Below are 21,240 nucleotides of genomic sequence, written 5' to 3'. Positions count from 1 at the left end.
ATTGCTAGAAGCATGGAAAAAATTTAGGAAATGTGAGGCCCCAGGGGCAAAAAACAGAGAAAAATGCCTCCCCCTGGGTCATAAAACAGATAATTTAACTTCTAAATGCTATGATTTTATTATTTTAAAGGTCTTTTGTAAAGAAAACAATAACTGTGCTAGGAAGTTATGCAAAAATCAGATGTAAGCAGTCATTTCTATCAAACTTTTAGTGAATTTATGCACCAGACTGATATCTTCATAAATACAACTTTTACAAATATGGCTTTGTTTAAACACTTCTAGTTCATATATTAACTAACTTATGTTAGATATATGGTTAGGGATGATACTGTTGTAACATGAATTCTAAACTGACCATTTGAGGCAGAAATTGAGAACTTTCATTGACAAATAGGCATACAGTAAGATGTGGACTGGAGACACAGGCAGGATTGGATACTTTGTATAATCTTGAATGTTGGAATGATTAACTACTAAGCATTACATTTATAGTATTTAAAAATGCTTTCAATTTGTTATCAAAATAGTTTCAAACAGGTTTTAGACAGTTCATGTCAGAAAACATGCACATAGGGTAAGCTGGCAATAATTAAAGTCTTGTTTTCAAATTCTTTCAAAAATTGAAACAGGGGTAGGTGTATAAAATGTACTGTAAAAGGAAACTTAGAGTATATGCAGTGATTTCTTTAAGGCTATAATTCTGATAAATAAGTATTGTTGTGAGAAAAAGTGATTTTAGAGAGTTTTCTATTTGAATAAATGTTTGTATAGGTTGCACTTTGTAAATACAGCTGTTTCTCAAACCACGCCTCTTTTGGGGAGATATATAATATTCATAGATATGTTAATTTGTTAACGTACTGGTTCCCATTTATGATCTCTGTGTTTCATCTCATAGAGACATCACTTGGGAATGTAACCAGTATAGAAAAACATGGTAGCGCCTAAATTTTAATTCTTAGGAGGTCCAAAAATGGAGGTAAGGGTAGTATAGAATTTTAGTATAAGTTTAAACTCTTAGAAGTTCAGGGCATATAAATGTTGAAAATATGCCGCACAGCCCTATATTTTGACCTTTGAATAAAATAGTAGTGCATATAAACTTTCCGTTCTAGGATATTATTTTTCACAAAACTTCATAGTAAAAGTGTCACAGTTTTAGCCGCAAAGGGAGTTCCTATGGGAAATTGCATTGTCTATATTTACAGAATTGCAACCTAGAATGAAGTATGCAATTTTCCACTGAAAGAAGGATTTAAACATTGAAACCATATCAAACACTGAATAACTCAATGGAACATGCATATAAAATACAATCAACTGAGAGTGTATGAACATTTTATTGTATGTTAAATGTGGAACTTTCATTCAATGTTGGTTCACAAAATCATGCTATGCAAGACCATGTTATAATATATTAAAAGTGATAAGAAAATCTTTTGGGAATACTATAAAAGCAAACCTTCAGGTGTGATAACAGATCCACAACAGTAGTCGTACTTGGTTTAAAAATTAAAACAATTACCAAATATCAAATTAATGTGCTTTAAAGATACTTAGAAAAGTGCTAAGAAAAATTTAGATGGAGTATGCACGGATGGACTGAGCCACACCGGTGAATCATATTGCTACCCCCTTAGCAGAACATACAAATATACAAGACTATAAACATCAGGCTGACCAATTAGACCCCCCTCCTTCATATTGATACAGTGATTCAATGTTGCTGTTTTATGCCCGGGCAGCATAAATTCAATGGATATATTCAGCCGATGGACATGAAGTGTATGTGTGAAATGACCATGGAAAGAAGCCTGCTTTTTACTAGTCAGACACGCGGAGCTGGATCTTTAACGTGCAAGCACACATTGAAGATAGCAGTCTGCAGGAAGAAGTGTCGCCCTACTCTGACACATTATTCTGATTCCGGGCAAACCAGTCTTTGCTCTAACTCTAGTACTGCATGCTTTGTGGAAAAGCAGCAAATACCAATTTTAAAGCCTTTGGTTCAGCGACTCCGTCGGGGATCGAAGCCACCGAACTCGAGGCGAGCACGCTACCATTGTGGCAGCCTTCTTTTTTCAAAGAAGTATGGGTGGTCTGCTTTTACGAGACTAGTGTGGAGTGGTCTGCTTTTATTAGGGACCAAATGATTAATTTAAATCAATTGCTTTCAGGCCTCGGGGCAAATTAGTAAGGACATAAGGAAATCATTAGGGAATTTAGGTTAAGGGTTTGAAAATTTGCAAGAAAACAAGAAAAAGAATGCAAACAAAGTTGGGGAGACTCTCCTTATCCTAAAAAAGTCTACCTTTGCTTGCAAGAAATAGATGTTGGGACAGTCATTTATTATGCATACCTGTAAACTTGTTAATAATAGCTTCTTCTTTTCGCTTAGGAAGTTTGTTGACAGCTTGACTGGCTCCCATCATTTTGTCAAAGGTATTGACAATATTTGAGGAGGAGGCTTCTTTTTTTTGTAGAGGTCCCATCAATGTCAATGCAAAATTTCAAAAACTTAAAGTCTTTATTAAAGTCTAGTGCCAGTTTCATGTCATCACCGTAGTGTGGACTAAATATTTCTGTAGAACCACTTTTTTCAGAAATGGATACACGGATGTGTTTTTTGTCAAGAGCATCCTCCTCCTCTTCGGTCAATTCTAAATCAGCTATCACGTCCTCACATATGTCTTCAAATATTTCATTCTTCGAAAATCTGCGCAACACATTTGTTACCAAGTCTTTCTTAAAGTTTCCAGCCTAAAACACGGCAACAGAAACCGACTGAACGGCGTCCATGTTCTGACATTTAAATGTATGAACAATCTAGAGAATATCGTAAAGACCCGAGACCACGTGGAAGAAGAAAGCCAAGTCGCGTCATCAAGGCGTTTTCAACTATGCCGATTACAAAGGCGCTTTGAAGAACAGCGTCTCCTTCTTATGTCTTTGACTCCTCCATTTCATAGGAGCACCGTACCACCACATGAATTTCGATAAAAAAAATTTCTACACAAAATCAGCAATAAAATTATTCCGGTCGCGGCGATTTTTCCGGGTCGGTCGGGATTGGGGAAACAAACAATATTTTATTTTAGGCCTCTTCTTTATTAAGATGCAAGACCTTGTGTTATTTTCTGTGGGTGTGGTTTTTTTCTTGTTTATTCTTATGAACCTTACTCTAATTTTTAAAGGATTCCGCAGAATCTTGTGATCATCAAATGCAATGTTGACTGTAAAAAATAAGTCCACTCATCAGTTAAAAACAGATTTTTCTGTTTGTTAAATCGAGTCTCATATTTGCGACAAGAAGCGTCAAGAAGAATAATATTTAGCGACAAGAAGACTAATTTAGCCCTAAGATACCTTATTATCAATTATTTTAATTAAATAAATATAGATACATGCATTAAAAGGTATTTTTTCTTTATTCTTTAATTTTGTTAAGCCATTTTTTTTTCAATTCTTTATGGACACTTAGTATAATCTGTTAATTGATGGATTAGCTCATCCTTTATGGTCATATATTTAGAGTTATTGCCATGTGCTTTTATTTACATTATTTGGTTCCCAATTACATCCCTGTTGTGTCATTATAATGATTCTGGGATTGTTGCAAATTGTTCGATACATACTTTAAAATAATGTAATATTTTTTTTTACTAAAAATTCATTACAAAACTGTAGGGCTACTAAATAAAACAAAATTTAAAACTTTATTTAGCAACAAATAATTAACTGTAGTTAATTGACTTTTTCAATTAATTCATTGTTTTGATAATGTATATGGGCAATAATTTGGTATTCGGCCTTTGGTTTCTTTTTGTATCTTTTTTTTTAAGTTCTAAAACTTTAACTTTTATTCTGTGGGATGTGTTGGTGTGAGAATAGTATTAATGGAACAAGTGGGTTTTTCGAGGAAAAATTAATCCATTGTGATTCACCGTTTTCGTGACAGGAAACCAAACAGGAAACAAAACTTTATTTTCTTTATTTTCCACAATTTATTTCAAAGACATAAATGAACACAATTACTAGTATTACTTGCTTCATGTTAATATTTAAAATCTATTTTCAATGTTAAATTAAGGTTTCTTTTAAATGCGACAGGAAACCATAAGAAACCTAAAGCATTTTTATTAGTTTTATTTTATTGTAAAATAATCTGAACAGTAAACGTTTTCTTGATAATGTTACTTATAACTTTGGTTTTTAAATTTAGGACTGTTTTTGATAAATTTTTTCCAATAGACAATAAAAACTATGAGAATATAGAAACAAGGGTGTCACTAAAATAAATTATTTTTTGGGCGCCAACTGATTTTGACTACCAATGTATTTTCTCTTGGTTTTTGTTATAATTCTTATACACTTTTATATGTAGCACATGTGCCTACTAACCCTTAGAAACCCAATGCAGTGTGCTAGCTAGCTCTGTAACACAATTTCATGGTTTACACTTTGTGCTTATGCGTCACAAACCAGAAAATTCAAGCACTGTATAAACTGGGAGATCTAGCTAGTGCTACTTATCTTATATAATGTACTTTTCTATAAAGGGCTGTTCCAGAACTGAATGTATGGGGGTGTTGGGAGGCACTTTCTCAGCTCTCACTTTTGATTCAATTGGAAAGATGCAGGACATTTTTAATTTCTTAATTTTATTGAACACAAAACAAAAAGCGTGCTCCAACAAACATATTAATGTTTGGAACATCCAATATGTTAGTGATAAAAATAAAATTGAGAATGGAAATGGGGAAAATGTCAGAGACAACAACTCGACCAAAGAGCAGACAACGGCCGAAGTCCACCAATGCGTCTTCAATACAGCGAGAAAATCCCGCACCCAGAGGTGGTCCTCAGCTGGCCCCTAAATAAAATTGTGTGCTAGTTCAGTGAAAATGGATGTCACACTAAACTCCAAAACATATAAATGAACTAAAATTAAAAAACATACAAGACTAACAAAAGCCAGAGGCTCCTGACTTGGGACAGGCGCAAAAATGCAGCGGGGTTTAACATGTTTTGTGAGATCTCAACCCTCCCCTTATACCTCAAGTCAATGTAGAAAAAAAGAAACACATAGCAATACGCACAGTAAAACTCAGTTTAAAAGAAGTCCGAGTCCGATGTCAGAATAGGTAACAAAAGAAACTAAGCAAAATGACAATGATACATAAATGAACAAAGGACTACTAGCAGTTACTGACATGCCAGCTCCAAACCTCAATTAAACTGACTGAAAGATTAGGTCTTCATCATATGAAAATCAAGTACAATCCCTCCCGTTAGGGGTTTAGTATCATACCATCATAAAATATATGAGAAGAACATAACCTGTATCATGCCAACAACTGGTTTTAGAATAAATGTGTTTATTTCCGATGCAAAGACCCTATGATTGAATCAATATTAATACCAAAATATGCCATCCTTAATGATTTTGATGTCCATTTTATCCACAGTATAAGTAGTATCTTGTAACGTCCACCCTGTCCCTTGCTTTTTGTAAAATTGCATGTTTTTATATAGATTAGACTGTTGTTTTCCCGTTTGAATGGTTTAACACTAGTAATTTTTGGGGCCCTTTATAGCTTGCTGTTCGGTGTGAGCCAAGGCTCTGTGTTGAAGACTGTACTTTGACCTATATTGGTTTACTTTAATAAATTTTGACTTGGATAGAGAGTTGTCTCATTGGCACTCATACCACATCTTCTTATATCCAATAAAAGTTTGAATTGTTTTACATTTGTGATTTCAGGACCTTTTATAGCTGACTGTGTGGTATGGGCTTTGCTCATTGTTGAAGGCCGTACGGTGACATATAGCTCAGCTGTAAATTTCTGTGTCATTTGGTCTCTTGTGGAGAGTTGTCTAATTGGCAATCATACCACATCTTCTTTTTTATATAGACAAGATTCCATATACAAAACATTATTTTGCGGGTGTATAGAAATTCAATGAAATCCTATAATTGTTCGCACCCATTCATTACAACTGCTGGAAAATTACAATTAAGTACCATGGATTACAGAAATATAACCAAAAATCTGATATACCAAAAAGAATAGCCCGGTTTATTTCACTCAATTTCTTTCCAAAATTTGTGACCACAAATATATAAATCTGATTAAAAAAAATTCTGGTAAGTTGTTATTGGGCTCGTTTCTCTAAAGGTCACAAGTTTGATTGTAACTTCTTATCATTCAATACAAGTTATGACCGATCTTCAAAGTCACAAGTCCTTAGATTAAACAGAACCCTAGTTTCTTTCAGCAAGGGCAACTGTAAAAAGCTTATTTTACATGTCAACATTAAAGTGACATGTTATTTCATGCAATGTTTTATCATGGCAAATTTGATATAGGTGAACATATTTTCAAAGCAAAATGTTACTTTTAAAATGAAAAGAAAAGTGTTTTGATATATTGGCCATGCAGGCAGTGAACCGGCACTACTTACCTGAAGGGAAATAACACTTTTGAAAAGCTATGAAATTGTGACACATACAACTGAACTGGATACAACATTGGCGGTTTCCATGTACTGATTTACTACTGGCATACTTATGCATTTAGATTTGCATCTCTGGTTAAAATCTGTCTTAAATGTAATAGTATTACTATAAAACTCCTAAATATGTGTTTGTTTTGAAAAAAAATAGTGCAATTTATTCAGAAATTTCCACGTTTTCTTAATTGATACAGGATACCATAATCGTTGTATCTTGATGTTTTAGCCAAAAAAATGTTATTATTGGTTTTGAAATTCCAGTTTTATACCATTAATTCCAATGTCAAATTCCTATTAATCCAGTAAAGTAAAAAAACTTTTAACTTGGAACTAAAATCTTATAATAGGCATCATGTGATAGTTGTGACCTGTACACCATCTACATGGTTTCCACATGTTAACCTTCTTTAGTGGGCTAAAATCGATAAAGTACTTCCTTTTAAGTCATGCATGGTAAAAGTTTACTTCTCCTTTGACAATATTATTGCATTTTTGAAAAGTGTTTGCTGATTATTATTAAAATTAAAAAAAAAAAAAATTGTGACAAAGATACCAACTCTGTACATTCCAAGTGTAACGGTATATCAACATGTTTTTTTTTTTAAATTATCTTCATTTACCTGAAATATCAAGTACAATTTACTGCTAAAGCAAAATCAATTCAACGAGCATCGGCAGAATGATAAGAGACGTAATGTTGAATGAATTCTCCAAGAAATCTTTTCATAGTTATCCGGAAACAAAGTGTGTTGTAACGTCCCTCGAATAAGAAATCGATTTTGTCAAGCCATCGGGCATTTATTTTCACTCAAGATAGTATGTAACATTATGCACGTAGGAAAAATAATAGACCCCCGTCGCGATCTCTTTGAAAATTGTATTTTCCTTTTTTAAACAATATGAAAACAGTCTACAGAATGTACTGGCTACTATCCCGTTGGAAACAAAAACGATGTATAGACCTAATATTTCATATACCCGGCCGTAAGCGCTTAATCACATGTTCGCCATATGTTTCACGTATGACCGTAAATGATTTGGACTGAACGACAAAAACAATTTTAATAAATAATAAAATGCTTCGCTGGGGCGCAGCTTGATACGACCGCAGAGGTCGAACCCTGAACAGTTGGGGCAAGTATGGACACAACATTCAAGCTTGATACAGCTCTGAATTTGGATTGTTATTAAATATTTGACACAGCATAGGTTTCTGACACAGAAAGAATGTGGTCTAAGAACTTGAATTTTTTTAATTTACCTATTATGGTCCAATGTCCAAAATCAAAATACATGGTTAGATTCAGCATATCGAAGAACCCCATATATTCAATTTTTGTTAAAATCAAACAAAGTTTAATTTTGGACCCCAACTTGGACAAACTTGAAAACTGGGCCCATAATCAAAAATCTAAACATATGTTTAGATTCAGCATATCAAAGAACCCCAAGAAATCAATTTTTGCTAAAATCAAACTAAGTTTAATTTTGGACCCTTTGGACCTTAATGTAGACCAATTTAAAAAACAGGACTTAAAATTAAAAATCTAAATACACGGTTAGATTTGGAATATCAAAGAACCCCAATTATTCAATTTTTGATGAAATCAAACAAAGTTTAATTTTGGACCCTTTTGACCTCAATATGAACCAATTTGATAGCGGGGCCCACAAATAAAAAATCTAAATTCATGGTTAGATTCAGCATATCAAAGAACCCCATATATTCAATTTTTGTTGAAATCAAAAAAAGTTTAATTTTGGACCCCAACTTGGACCAACTTGAAAACTGGGCCCATAATCAAAAATCTAAACACATGTTTAGATTCAGCATATCAAAGAACCCCAAGAATTCAATTTTTGTTAAAATCAAACTAAGTTTAATTTTGGACCCTTTGGACCTCAATGAAGACCAATTTAAAAAACGGGACCCAAATTAAACATCTAAAAACACGGTTAGATTTGGCATATCAAAGAACCCCAATAATTCAATTTTTGATGAAATCAAACAAAGTTTAATTTTGGACCCTTTGGACCTTAATGTAGACTATTTTGAAAACTCGACCCAAAATTAAAAATCAAAATACACTGTTAGATTCGGCATAACAAATAAATAAATGTGATCAAAGATTTTACAAATCTAATGTGCCATACTGTGCAATTAAAGATTACTTCTTGAAATTTTTCAATATTTGAAATTTGAAAAAAAAATAATATTTGAAGAATAATTCTTTTTAATTTCTGAAATCTGAAATGAGAAAAAATTTACCCCCCACAATTTCTTTTTATCCCCCCCCCCCCCCCCTTTTTTCCCCCAAAAAATTCTTTCCCTCAAGATATGGTCATAATCTCAATTCAAATTTCCAATGGAGTTGGCAACCATAATTACCCATTTAATTTTACCATAGTGCTAACTTAATCTATTTTATAAAAGAATTAAAAATATAGTGTCAAATCTTTCATATAGATTTTTTTGTAAAATAAAATGATGCAACATTTGCAGATATTTTTACTGGTCTTCCTTTATAAATATGCATTTCTTTAAACATAATTTAAAAGCAGTGTAAGGGAAGTAACCAAAACGTTGTATTTGGATTACCTCCCTTACACTGTTTTAAATTATCTTTATTGTTCATTAACCATTACTTTATACATAATTTAAAAGCAGTGTAAGGGAGATAATTTCAATGATGTATTTGATTTATCTCCCTTACACTGCTTTAAATTATGTTTTGTACTAAAGTATTTGTCCATTAACCAGGACAACCTTGATTTTCCCCCTTTTTTGCCCCTAATTCCTAAACGGTTTGAGCCATAACCCCCCAAAGCAAATCCTAACCATCCCTTTGTGGTATGGAAACTTGTAGTATAATTTCAGAGAGATCCATACACTGTTCCACAGTTATTGTCTGGAAACTAGAAAATGCTTATTTTTGGCCCCTTTTTGGCCCCTAATTCCTTAACTGTTGGTACCATAACCCCCAAAATCAATCCCAACCTTCCTTTTGTGGTATTTAACCTTATGGTAAAATTTCAAAAAGATCAATTCACTTAAACTAAAGTTAGAGTGCGAAAACCAATGTGTATTCGGACGACGACGCAGGACGACGACGACGCCGGACGACGACGACGCCAACGTCATACCAATATACGACCACAAAAATTTTTTTGCGGTCGTATAAAAAGTAAATAACTGGACTTCTGTTTCGTGTGAAATGTAACGCATAACGATAACGTCTTTTTCTAACTTAATTATTACGAAGAACAAAACTAGAATGTAAATAATCACTGATTTACCTGTTTGAAAATCTCGCGAGAGTTCATATTTGCATATTGTTATGAAGAATTCATTTACAATAAAGCAGACTACACCATCAAAAATTTGCGTTACGAAATCGGAAACCAAAGTAACGCTACTTTTCTTACACCTGCTACAAAAATAGTTATAGTTCTCAGCAATTTCTTCTGACTATTCTTTTTGATCGATGTTCTTTATTATTTGAAAGCAAAAGTTACGATTTTGCAGGCGACGATTATCTTTAAATCAGGCAGCGTTACGCACTTCGGAAGCGAAAATAACGCTAAGAAACGACATACAAAAGTGGCCGAATAATCTTAAATATTTGTTTATTTCAAGTTCTCTCTATGGGAGATTAGAAAGCACCTATATTTTAATAGAAATAATAGCATTTGATGGTGGAGCAACAACTTCTCTCAACAAAATACAATATTTTATCACTTTTCTATCGTTATCGGAAACGGTCCCAATACCAAATTATTGCCCATATACCAAGGCTTCCAAAACGGTCATATATTCCAGACATTTGTATAATGTCGGGTAAAAGTCCGGTTGGGCAAAGCATGTAACGGTCATCTACTTTTTAGTTTTCAAGACTTTCTTAAGAGACGGTCATTTTAACATAATTCGCGATCTTTTTGACCCAACCTTTTGCCTTTAACAGCCACACATTTCCGGTCATAAAAGTGACATGATCATTAAGTACTATCAAAATAACCCCTAATTTAATACCTTCTCATTTTAATCAAGGCTAATTAGTTGTCAAACAGCTGAAATTTACCTGGTCAGGTGACAGGTAAACTATTTTGAACCGGACATTGATCGGTCTATTCAAAGTTATTTTCTTACATTCATTTGACATTTCAGCGGTTTGCATCTAATTAATTTAGTCAAAAAGATTTAAATTATCAGAAACACGTTTACAAATATGATTTGATGAAAAAATTAAAAAGGTGAAAATGAGAAATCGTCATAACAACGTTGTTTGAACAAGAGACATGTCTCTGTTTGAACTAGTACATGTGTGCGCATGTGTGAAATTTAATTATGCATCCTAATTTCTTAAAAAAATGCTTAAATTGTCATTGATACCTTTATTTCACGTTTATTTCGAATATTTTCTTGAAGAAATAACGTAGAAAGAGCTACTTACACTCATTCATGCTTTGCAAACGTACACGGAATTTATGTATCTGTCTCTGGTCCATGTTTTACCATTGTCAAGATAACATCCGGTATTAGATTTAAAAACGAAAGTAAAGTTTTTGACAACGTTATTTTGCACAAATAAAGAGTCTAAGGCAGATATAAGTACGCTGATGTTGCACACTTCGAATGATGCACTGCCAATTTATCAGTTTACGTCAGAACTTCGAATTTGAATCAAAGAAAGTTTAATATCGTTTTTTTTTTAATGTCAATCATTGGGATGGCCAACTCGGCAACTGATTACCATAATTGCCTTTTGTTTATTTAGTCTTAAGGGATTAAAATTGGGATAATATATAAAATGTCCGGCTTGGTAAAAATAATTTTGGAAGCCCTGGTATATACCTCTTGCCGCTAAATTTGTCTTCTTGTCTCTAATTTTTACTTCTTGTCGCTAATTTTTTTTCTACTTGAATTGTCGCTAATAAGTGAGACCGGTTAAATCAAACTTTTTCTTAAGACATTGTCAGATGCTATTTTTTTTTATCTTAAAGATTAGCTTTTGTTCAAGTTTTGTAATAACCCATGCAGGTTTACAAATATCAATGAATATATGTCAATTCCAAATAATTTAATATGGATATGGATAAGAACAAGAGAACTTTAAAACAAACGAGGTTGAAATATTAAAGAATAGGGAATCCACGTCCCTTCACCCAAAATCATGTTCGCTCCCATTCACATTTGCACCCCTTTTTCAAGGTTTTGTGTTGAATAAAAACATAGTGTATTGCTATAATATAAAGATAATAAGTTTTTCTTATTGTTTAAAAATAAAGTTTGAATGGTTTTACACTAGTAATTTTTGGGGCCCTTTATAGCTTACTGTTCGGTGTGAGCCAAGGCTCCGTGTTGAAGACCGTACTGTGACCTATAATGGTTTACTTTTATAAATTTTGACTTGGATGGAGAGTTGTCTCATTGGCACTCATACCACATCTTCTTATATCTATCAAAACGTAAACAGGTTTCCTTTAGTGTTTTGTCTGGGACTATTATACTAAGGAATAGTCCCAGGTTTTGTGAATTATCTTTGACGAAAGCTTACACAATCATTCAAATCATGCACTATTCCAAATAAAAAAGAACACTAAAGTTTTTAGGACAAAGACAAATACTTGATTAAAGACTAATTTAAATATTGACCAGTGTTCCAGCTTGAATCTCAGGGCAGAAGGGTGCTAGTTGTCTGAAAGGGCACTTTAGCGCTATACCGTAGAAAGGCTTGTATAGTCCGCGGTTTTATTCTCCAAAATTGGACCTTCCAGACGGGGTGCGGACTATAGAGTACAATAAGCAAGAAATAAGAGAAAAATTTCAATTTCGCGGTCGAGGTGGTTTGTTTATGTTCCACCATCTTTGTTATTTCTATTGTAGAGGGCGCTCTTATCATTTTTCAAACTAATAATTTTAACTCATCCATATTAATAAGTTATTTCTATTCAATATCAAATTAATACTGATAAATATAAAAACTAAACCTTTCATTACAAATTTCTCGTTTCTTTTCAATGCATTGGTTGAAATAAACTGGTATCTGCTCGATTGAAACGATACAAACATAGTGAAAAAGACAACCGTAAACCAGCTTAGAATTTGTAAACTACAAAACGAAATCGGTTATTGTTCGTTCCGTTTTGGTGTTTCATACTGACTAATATGGTTTGTATTAGCTTAAGACCCTTCAAACATTAATGTGATAGATATATTAAAGACTGTTTTACAAAAGGATGGAACTGTTTTGCTTTCAAAGTCGTATTATAGTGATATCTGTTATGTACGGATTTCGACTCTCACCGGTTAATTTCTTCTTTTACACGTGCTTTTTAAACTTCCTGTTTAAACATACACAAGTTTCTAAATTGTTTTTTAAGTGAATTAAACTTATTTTAACAATCATGAAGCGTTCTAGAATCATTAACAAGCAGTTTCAGCTTCTGTTTGATGATGGAAAACAGGTTTTTCCAAGAAAATACCGCAAACGACCGCACAGGATTTGAAATTACCGGAGTTTCATTAGACCTTTTCTAACAGTTACAAAAAGTTTTTTTTCCTAAAATTTCGTGGGGAGAAGGGGGTGCGGACTATGTACCACTGCGAACTATACAAGCCTTTCTACGGTAACCCAGATTTTAAGGGCAATGTTGGACAGTGTATAAATTACCTTAAATATTGCTAGGCTCAGCTGGAGAACATTAGTTGTATTTAAACCATATTTAGAAATTAATGTGTTCTTGATGTTGGTTCCAGTAAGAATTTTTTTTATCAAATTATCATAACATGCAGCAAAGCATATCATTTTGATGTTAATCTAAACAAACTTGTACATTTGGTATGGAAAATAATCATCAGAAATTTCAATGTTTTATAACTTATACCAAAATAAACAAGAAGTTTTGAAAGATGGAGTTATACATGCAAAATTGAATGTTGAATGTAATTAAATTATCTACATTTAAATTACTTGTTCAAACATATAGTATATATGTTATTGAGAGTTATTTATTATCATTTGAATTGTTACAAAAAAGTATTTTTAAGTGCACACCAAAGTGCTCCTCAGTAAGGAGTTTTATAAATATAACAGGTGAGACAGGAGATGATCATATTTTATATTGATTCAATAATATATTGCAGAAGGTATAAACAGTTACTTTTTTCTCCATCATTGTTAAAAATAAATTTGTTGAGTGCTCCTATCAGGAGGATTATAAAATACAAGAAGTATTAAAAACAGGAAGTAAATCTTGTTATGTTCAAAGTACAAATTTCTTTGATTCCTCTTCAAATTTCATACTCATGGTTATGAAACAAAACATTTTTACCAATTAAGTCAAAACTATGTATGCCTTTAAAATTGTTTAAGATTTTATTTTTTATGTTATGCCTACTGAAATAAATTTTTTCAGGTGTACATGCTGTACATAAACATTACAAATGGATAACATGTGGACATTTCATTCTGTATTAAATATCTAGTATTTGTTCAATTATCTTAAATCCACTAATTAGCAGTAAACAATCATTAACAAAGGTGATAAAACTGCCAAAGCACTGGTATTTAACTTAATCCCATTGTCAGTTAATTAGTGTTACACAATCAGGTAACAATTTTACCGGAAACGCCGGTAGGCATGAAATTTGGAAATTTTATTTTTTTGAAAAGGCAGAGGGGTGCATTCTTTTACTTTGGAGGGCAGAAGGGCGGGGGTAAGGGCACCAAGGGCGGGCCGCCCTTCTATTTAGGGCAGGCGGGAACACTGTTGACATATATGAATTTGGGTTAAATTACACCAAGGCTAGTTATAACAACAATCAGGATTTTCAAACACATAACAATAAAACCAAATTAGCTCTGCAAAACCAATTAACATTAATCATATAATTAATATTCTTAATAATAAATCCTCTAATCTCAATTTATTTCATTAAAAAAATTCTCGAATTTCTATTCATTGAAAATAATATTATTTTGATATATACATTTAAAAAACATTTAATATTTCAACCTGTGCTTTAAAAATGGGTGTGATCGAACCCAGGGACAAACGTGTGGGGTGCGAATGTGTTGTGGGAGCGAACAGACCCTATACCAAGAATATTTACTTAAATATTATATATATCATAAAAGAAAAGAAAAATGGGATTCATGCCACAAGCGCCAGGAATACTATGAGATTTCTCGTGGAAGTGAAAAAAAACCCCTAAAGTACAGATGAGCTGGTCAAAGAGGTAAATTTTATCATTTTCGTAGTACGGTAAATTATTTCTGAGATTAAAAGCGATGAGTCCTGAGTAATACTAATAGGTATTTTCAAAAATGTGTTGTTACGGATAAATATGATTCTCCGTTGCAAATTTATCTTTTACAATCATTATTCATCGCACAGAATATTGCGATTGAAGACTTTACCATTTTCTTTTTTCGTCCCATTTTATTTTCTGAACATGTGCTTGTGTTGATGTGTAGACGTCATCAATTTGGTGGTAAAAAAATATGACAAAGACCAATAATAAAACTACTGCCAGCAAAGCACCAAATCCACTACAACGTACTAAATATAAATGTAAAGAATAGTCAAATATATGAGGATGTGGGTGGGGTTTAGAGAATAGAAAAAAATGGACAAAAAAATAATAATAAAGAATAGATGAAAATGGGAAAAAAAGAATAGAGAATAGAGAATAATTGGTTGCCAAAATATAAAGAATAACTGCAAAAATTAAAGAATTGGGTAAAAAGATATACTGATTACAGAAAAGAACAATGTTCAGATAACAGTTATCAAGTAATTACAGAATAGCCCTTATTTCTAAAGATAAAGAACAATGAGCGAAAAAATAAAGAATACAGAAATGAAGGACCCCATCCATACCCTCAAGTATGCAAAGTGCTGATATAAGAGTACTTGTACCAGTACAGTTAAGTTATTTAAAACGTTAAATTTTAACAAAAAAATAACCATGTTTACCAAAATCAAAACATCAGTCAGTAACGATAACCAAGGATATGTAAAAGCAAGGATTTGTATAAATAATTGGTATGCTATAAGCTAGTAAGACTCTAGTTATTTTTACCAGAGACATATATACATGTTTACTGATATATAAGATCAATGATTTCTATATAAATCCTTGATATGGTCGATCATATGATACATATATAATTATATATCTCTGTTCTATATATACAAATCCTTGCGATAACCTACCGTATTCTAACTTTAACTTGTCCAAAATTAAATCAAATACAAAAAGATCATCGCTGAAATACCAGGGACATAATGATTGTTAATATACTATTCCCAGCTGTAAAACACATAAACATTCAAAAATAACAAATCGAGACATAACAAATAGAAAGACACACCAATTAGTGACGTCTATTAATTATTCCCACTAATGAATTTCAGGCCAGTTATGGTATGAAATAAAATTTTTAATCTGTCCGGCTTCAGTTTCAGTAAAATTCATTAAATATTTAAATTGATTAAAACCATAAATATTACACAAATATAACGTTAACAACCAGCACCATAACAATTTATAAGACTACAAGTGTGGACACAGATCAGTGTGGATAGTATGATTGGATGTTTGACAGTGTTTTATATGACAAAAGGAGTTCTATGTTTTATGTTTTCTATGTATTAACTGTGTTGCACAATGACAACCAACATTAGGGGTGTTGTTTATGTAATATTTAGTTTTTTATGTTCAACACGGGCATGGCAGAGATACTAATTGCATTAATTACCAAATGATTATGATAGAATATATATGTTCCACATCTTTGATTTTGGATACATTTTGAAGCTATGAGAGGAACACATAATAGGTTCATTTTTTTCTTAATGTGATTTTTTTATATGGGAGATGGTATCTGAGAACATGTATTTGCTTACTATTTGTATGGTTCTATTTATATTACTTTGTTGGGGATTGTCAGTATCATAAGTAAAAGATTTCGGTTAAATGTGGAAATTGTTTCTCAGTTTAGAAGACATTTAATGTTTTTTAGTAATGACAATGCCTGACATGATGATTGGGGCTAGATGAGCTAGAACGTGAATTTCTGTGTTATTTTTTATTAATTCTTTGAAAATATCTCCTCCAAAGCTGGTCAAAGCAAAAAAAAGTTTTGACCAGTATGAAAATGATATCAACAAAAGAACCTTTGTGAGCATGCTTCAAAGACTCATAACTAACTACAGAAGTCATATGATAAAATGTCAAGTGGATATTATGAACATCTACTTAATATGTCTAAATATCTAAAAAGTTTTAGTATTCAATATGAAAAAGCTATTGCAAAAGTATTCTCTTTTCATTTTTTTTTTGTTATATGGATACAAATATAAGTGATACCAATACAGTAAGGCAGTTTTGTTATGGTATGAAAGTGTAGTAATTAACATTTACTGTTAATTCACACAAATTAAGAAATAAACAAATGAATGATAAATGTTGAACATGTACAATGAAATATATTTCAGAAATCAATTAGGCCAGATAGGCCTTATAAATTTTGGTCTTTTTCTTAACATACTGAATGACCATTTACACTCAGGACTGAGTCGCCAGTAGGCAGTACAGATGTAAAAAAATGTGGATAGTGTCCACATGTGGACACAGATGATGCCCCCGCTTGCATATCATATAGTTATAAAGGGACATAACTGAAGAACGGTAAAAGTGACGCTACCCAAATTTGAACTTGATCTTAGTTTTGTGGTAATAAGCATTGTGACTGTGTAAGTCTCATAACATTAGGTTGAGGCTAACTTAAGTAGAGAACAGAAACTCAAAATTCAGCAATTTTTCTATTTGTAACTCTAGAACGGTTGTGTATAAGTTTTATAACATTTGGCTGAAACAAACTAATGTTAGAGAACGGAAAAATTCAGCAATTTTTATGTTTATAAAGGGACACAACTCAAGAATGGTAAAAGTGTCGCCACCAAATTTCGTACTTAATCTGTATTATGTAGTAATAAGCATTGTGTATAAGTTTCATAACATTTTGTAGTGGCAAACTAAAGTAAGAAAACGGAAACAAAAAATTTGTACTTGATCTTAGTTTTGTGGTAATGAATATTGTGTATAGGTTTCATAATGTTTGGTTGGGGCAAACTTAAGTTACAGAATGGAAACTAAAAATTTTGCAATCTTTCGATTTATAAAGGGGCATAACTCAATAATGGTTAAAGTGACCCTACCCAAATTCAACTTGATCTGTATTTTATCAGTGGAAGTCAAAATTAAACATTGCATTGTATAAAGCATTGATTGTAGTTGATTCAACTATAATCATGGACAAAGGAAGATAACTCCAATTTTAAAATTACTTGATATTTAGAAGAAAATAAAAACTTAGCAATTTTTCCATTTATAAAGGGGCACAACTCAAGAACGGTTCACCAAAATTCAAACTTGATCTGTGTTTTGTGGTAATAAGCATTGGGTATAAGTTTCATAACATTTGGTTGAGGCATACTAAAATTAGAGAACGGAAACGAAAAATTCAACAATTTTTCCATTTTTAAAGGGGCATAACTCTAGAACGGTAAAAGTGACGCTACCAAAATTCAAACTTGATCTGTGTTTTGTGGTAATAAGCATTGCATATAAGTTTCATAACATTTGGTTGAGGCAAACTAAAGTTAGAGAACGGAAACCAATTTTGGGACGTACGTACGTACGTTCGTACAGTCGGACAAGGGTAAAACTTAATGCCCCCTCCGCTATGGCGGGGGCATAAAAATAAAGTGTAACAAAAGAACTTAGCATCATATTGCTAGTAGCGCCAGTAGCATTGTTTGGTGAATTTGTGCTTTTTTTTTTAATTTGGCTAATGGACAAAAAATGTTTGGTTCAAATCTAAATAAAATGCTTTTATCTCCCTATTACTTACATTGTACATAGAAAGGATACTACTTTGACAATTCCTTGTACATGAGAGTTGTCTGTCAAATCTTTATTTCACAAAGAATGAATTGCATAACAATGAACTGAGCTCAAAGCAAAGCACTTTAATAATACACTTAGACAATGAGCTCAATCCAGTGATATACTTTGTACTACAGGTCCTTCATGAACATCCTACTGGCCAAAACCATATCTCACAAACATGCCATACTACATGGTTGGATCAGAAGTCCTGAAAAAGACATGAACTTTATTAACATATTTTAAGTATATACACCGCTTAAAACTTTCACAAATTTGTGGTAAAATTATTCAGTATCTAGCAACTATCAATCGCTTCATGCACAAATTGATATAGGTTGAGTACCCCTCTGTCAGAAATAAGAACATACCTCCACCTAATTTTAGTTAACTGATGAAGAAACATTCAAAACTATAAAATGTTATCTAATAGACTAGCCGCAATGAAATCTCAGTTTTCTAAAATGGTAGGTGGAACCTAAAACTCAAAAGATTTTAAACTATGCATTTTAATTATTGCAAATATACATGTAATAATAATTCTTCTCAAAAATTCGCTATATTTTTCCTTACACAATGTATTTTGTCTTTTGTTCGAGACTGTATATTGACCTCTAGATGTCTTTCAATTACATCCAGTTTGGCATGGGTTGATGTTTGATGGTTGTACATGTTATATATCGACGTGGGATTTGTTTATATAAATTAGGCGTGAAATAATTTTGGTTAACTGAAATCCTTTAACTTACTTCCAAATTAATGTTAATACTGAGGGAAAAAATTACATTGCTAAATTAAAACACATGCAAACTTTTTGAGAGGAAGGCATAATGCATGTAACATCTATTAGATCTTTTTTTAAACCATTCTAAACTACTGATAAGTGATAAAGTTTGTTAACTGTTACTTACCTTCAAAAAGGGGGTTGCATTCACTTTACTACATATACATATAAATATAATCAACAATACTGAGTGCAACACCTAGGATAAATAGAGGATTGTTTTGTAAGATCTAGAATAGTTGCTGAAATAAGCAGGCAATATTCAAAGTAGAATAAAAAATATTACAGGACTGTGTTTTAAAGTAATGAGCATTGTGCAGGGCTCACGTTACCATGCTACTGGGGCGACAAAGTCGCTTTCCCGGTCGCCACTTCGCTTTGACCGACCTTCAAAAGCGAAATGTAGTCTCCCTGTTGTTTACGATACTCAAATTCAGTCGCTCTCGTCATCGGCAATATTCAACATTTACCAAGTCGATGAAACAGAAATTTTTCATTTGAAAGTAAAGAAATTCAAAGACATAAACGATTTATTTTCTTTAGGAGGTTAAAGCATTGATTTTAAGGTTGGTTGCATGTTATTTTCATAAAGAAAACTTTTTTATCACTTCTGGTACTTGTTACTCAAGCGTAGATCAAATCATTCTAACTTTCGGCAAAATAAGCTTGTTACTTCATTAGAACGTGATGAAATTAAAGATTTCTTGCTGTTGTGCAATACACTGTGCTGTTGCGCAATACTTAGTAAATCTGTCGTCAGACTATAAACAAATAAAGTTCAATTAATTCCCAGTCATATTAGAAATTTATGAAAATGTAAAGGGAGTTGCATGAGAATTGCTGACAGCATTTTTGAGCTATTGTCCGAAAACTGGAAAATCACCCCTTTCTTAATGAATAAAACCCCATCACTCAGAAATGTAAAATGTAAAATTTATAAAATTCTAAACGGAGCTTACATCAATATAGATATAAACAATTCACCAAAGTTTCATACAAACTGCTGAAAGCATTTTTGATTTTTGTCCGAAACTGGAAAATCCCCCCTTTTTTCATGAATAAAACCCTGCAACTCCGAAATGTAAAATGTAAAATATATAAAAATCAAAAGGGAACTCATGTCAATAGATATAAACAATTCACCACAATTTCTTGCAAGTTGGTGAAAGCTTTTATTGTCCGAAAACTGGAAAATCCCCCTTTTTTTAATGAATAAAACCCCATAACTCAGAAACATAAAATCTAAAATTTATAAAAAACGAAAGGGAGCTATGTCAATAGATATAAACAATTCACCAAAGTTTTATGCAAATTAGTTAAAGCGGTTTTGAGTTAATGTCCGACATGTTGACGACGGACAGACAGACGGACAACGGTATACCATAGTACGTCCCGTAAACGGGCGTATAAAAATGACAGGGTGTCATACCACACCAAAACCTTCTGAAGGAAACACAAAGTTGGCAAACAAATTTTTTTTTTTCATTGACAACCCTGTATAACCTTGCCGCAGTATTGAGTCTACATGCATTACCTTGTATATTTCATGTACATTGAACTTAAAAATATGTAGTAATTGTCAAAGTTAGTTATGTCAGTTATAATTTACACATTTACTGAAACATGCCAGAGAAGTGCATGTACAAACTTTTGAATTTGATCTGCAAACTGGGAAAGCCATCTTTTTTTATGAATAAAATTCCACAATTTATTAAATTGAAAGGGAGCTTGCATCAATAGATAGATATAAACAATTAACCAAAGTTTCATGACAAATGACAACTGCTTAAAGAATTTTCGAGTTAATGTCCAAAAACATGGAAATCCCCCTTTTTGAATGAATAAAACTCCTTACATTAAAACTGGATAATGTAAATTCTAAAATTCCTAAACAATCTAAAGGGAGCTCACATCAATACATGAATATAATCCCATATAACTCTGGAACGGGAAACCTAAAATTTATAAAATAATCAATTCA

General features: G+C 32.3%; 1 protein-coding gene across 1 annotated transcript in view; it reads right to left on the bottom strand.

Annotated features, from left to right (window-relative positions):
- Positions 1-15,013, bottom strand: part of LOC127709496 (suppressor of SWI4 1 homolog) — a 38,549-nt gene extending 23,536 nt beyond the window's left edge. Inside the window, exon 1 of the mRNA XM_052215099.1 lies at positions 14,940-15,013. Coding sequence (XP_052071059.1) covers positions 14,940-14,960 — 21 coding nt within the window. The 5' untranslated portion in view covers positions 14,961-15,013. The remainder of the gene's footprint in view (positions 1-14,939) is intronic.
- Positions 15,014-21,240: the final 6,227 nt, after the last annotated feature.

The sequence above is a fragment of the Mytilus californianus genome, unplaced genomic scaffold (genome assembly GCF_021869535.1).
Source record: "Mytilus californianus isolate M0D057914Y unplaced genomic scaffold, xbMytCali1.0.p SCAF_7, whole genome shotgun sequence".
Classification (NCBI taxonomy): Eukaryota; Metazoa; Mollusca; class Bivalvia; order Mytilida; family Mytilidae; genus Mytilus; species Mytilus californianus.
This window is presented reverse-complemented; position numbering and strand designations above follow the sequence as displayed.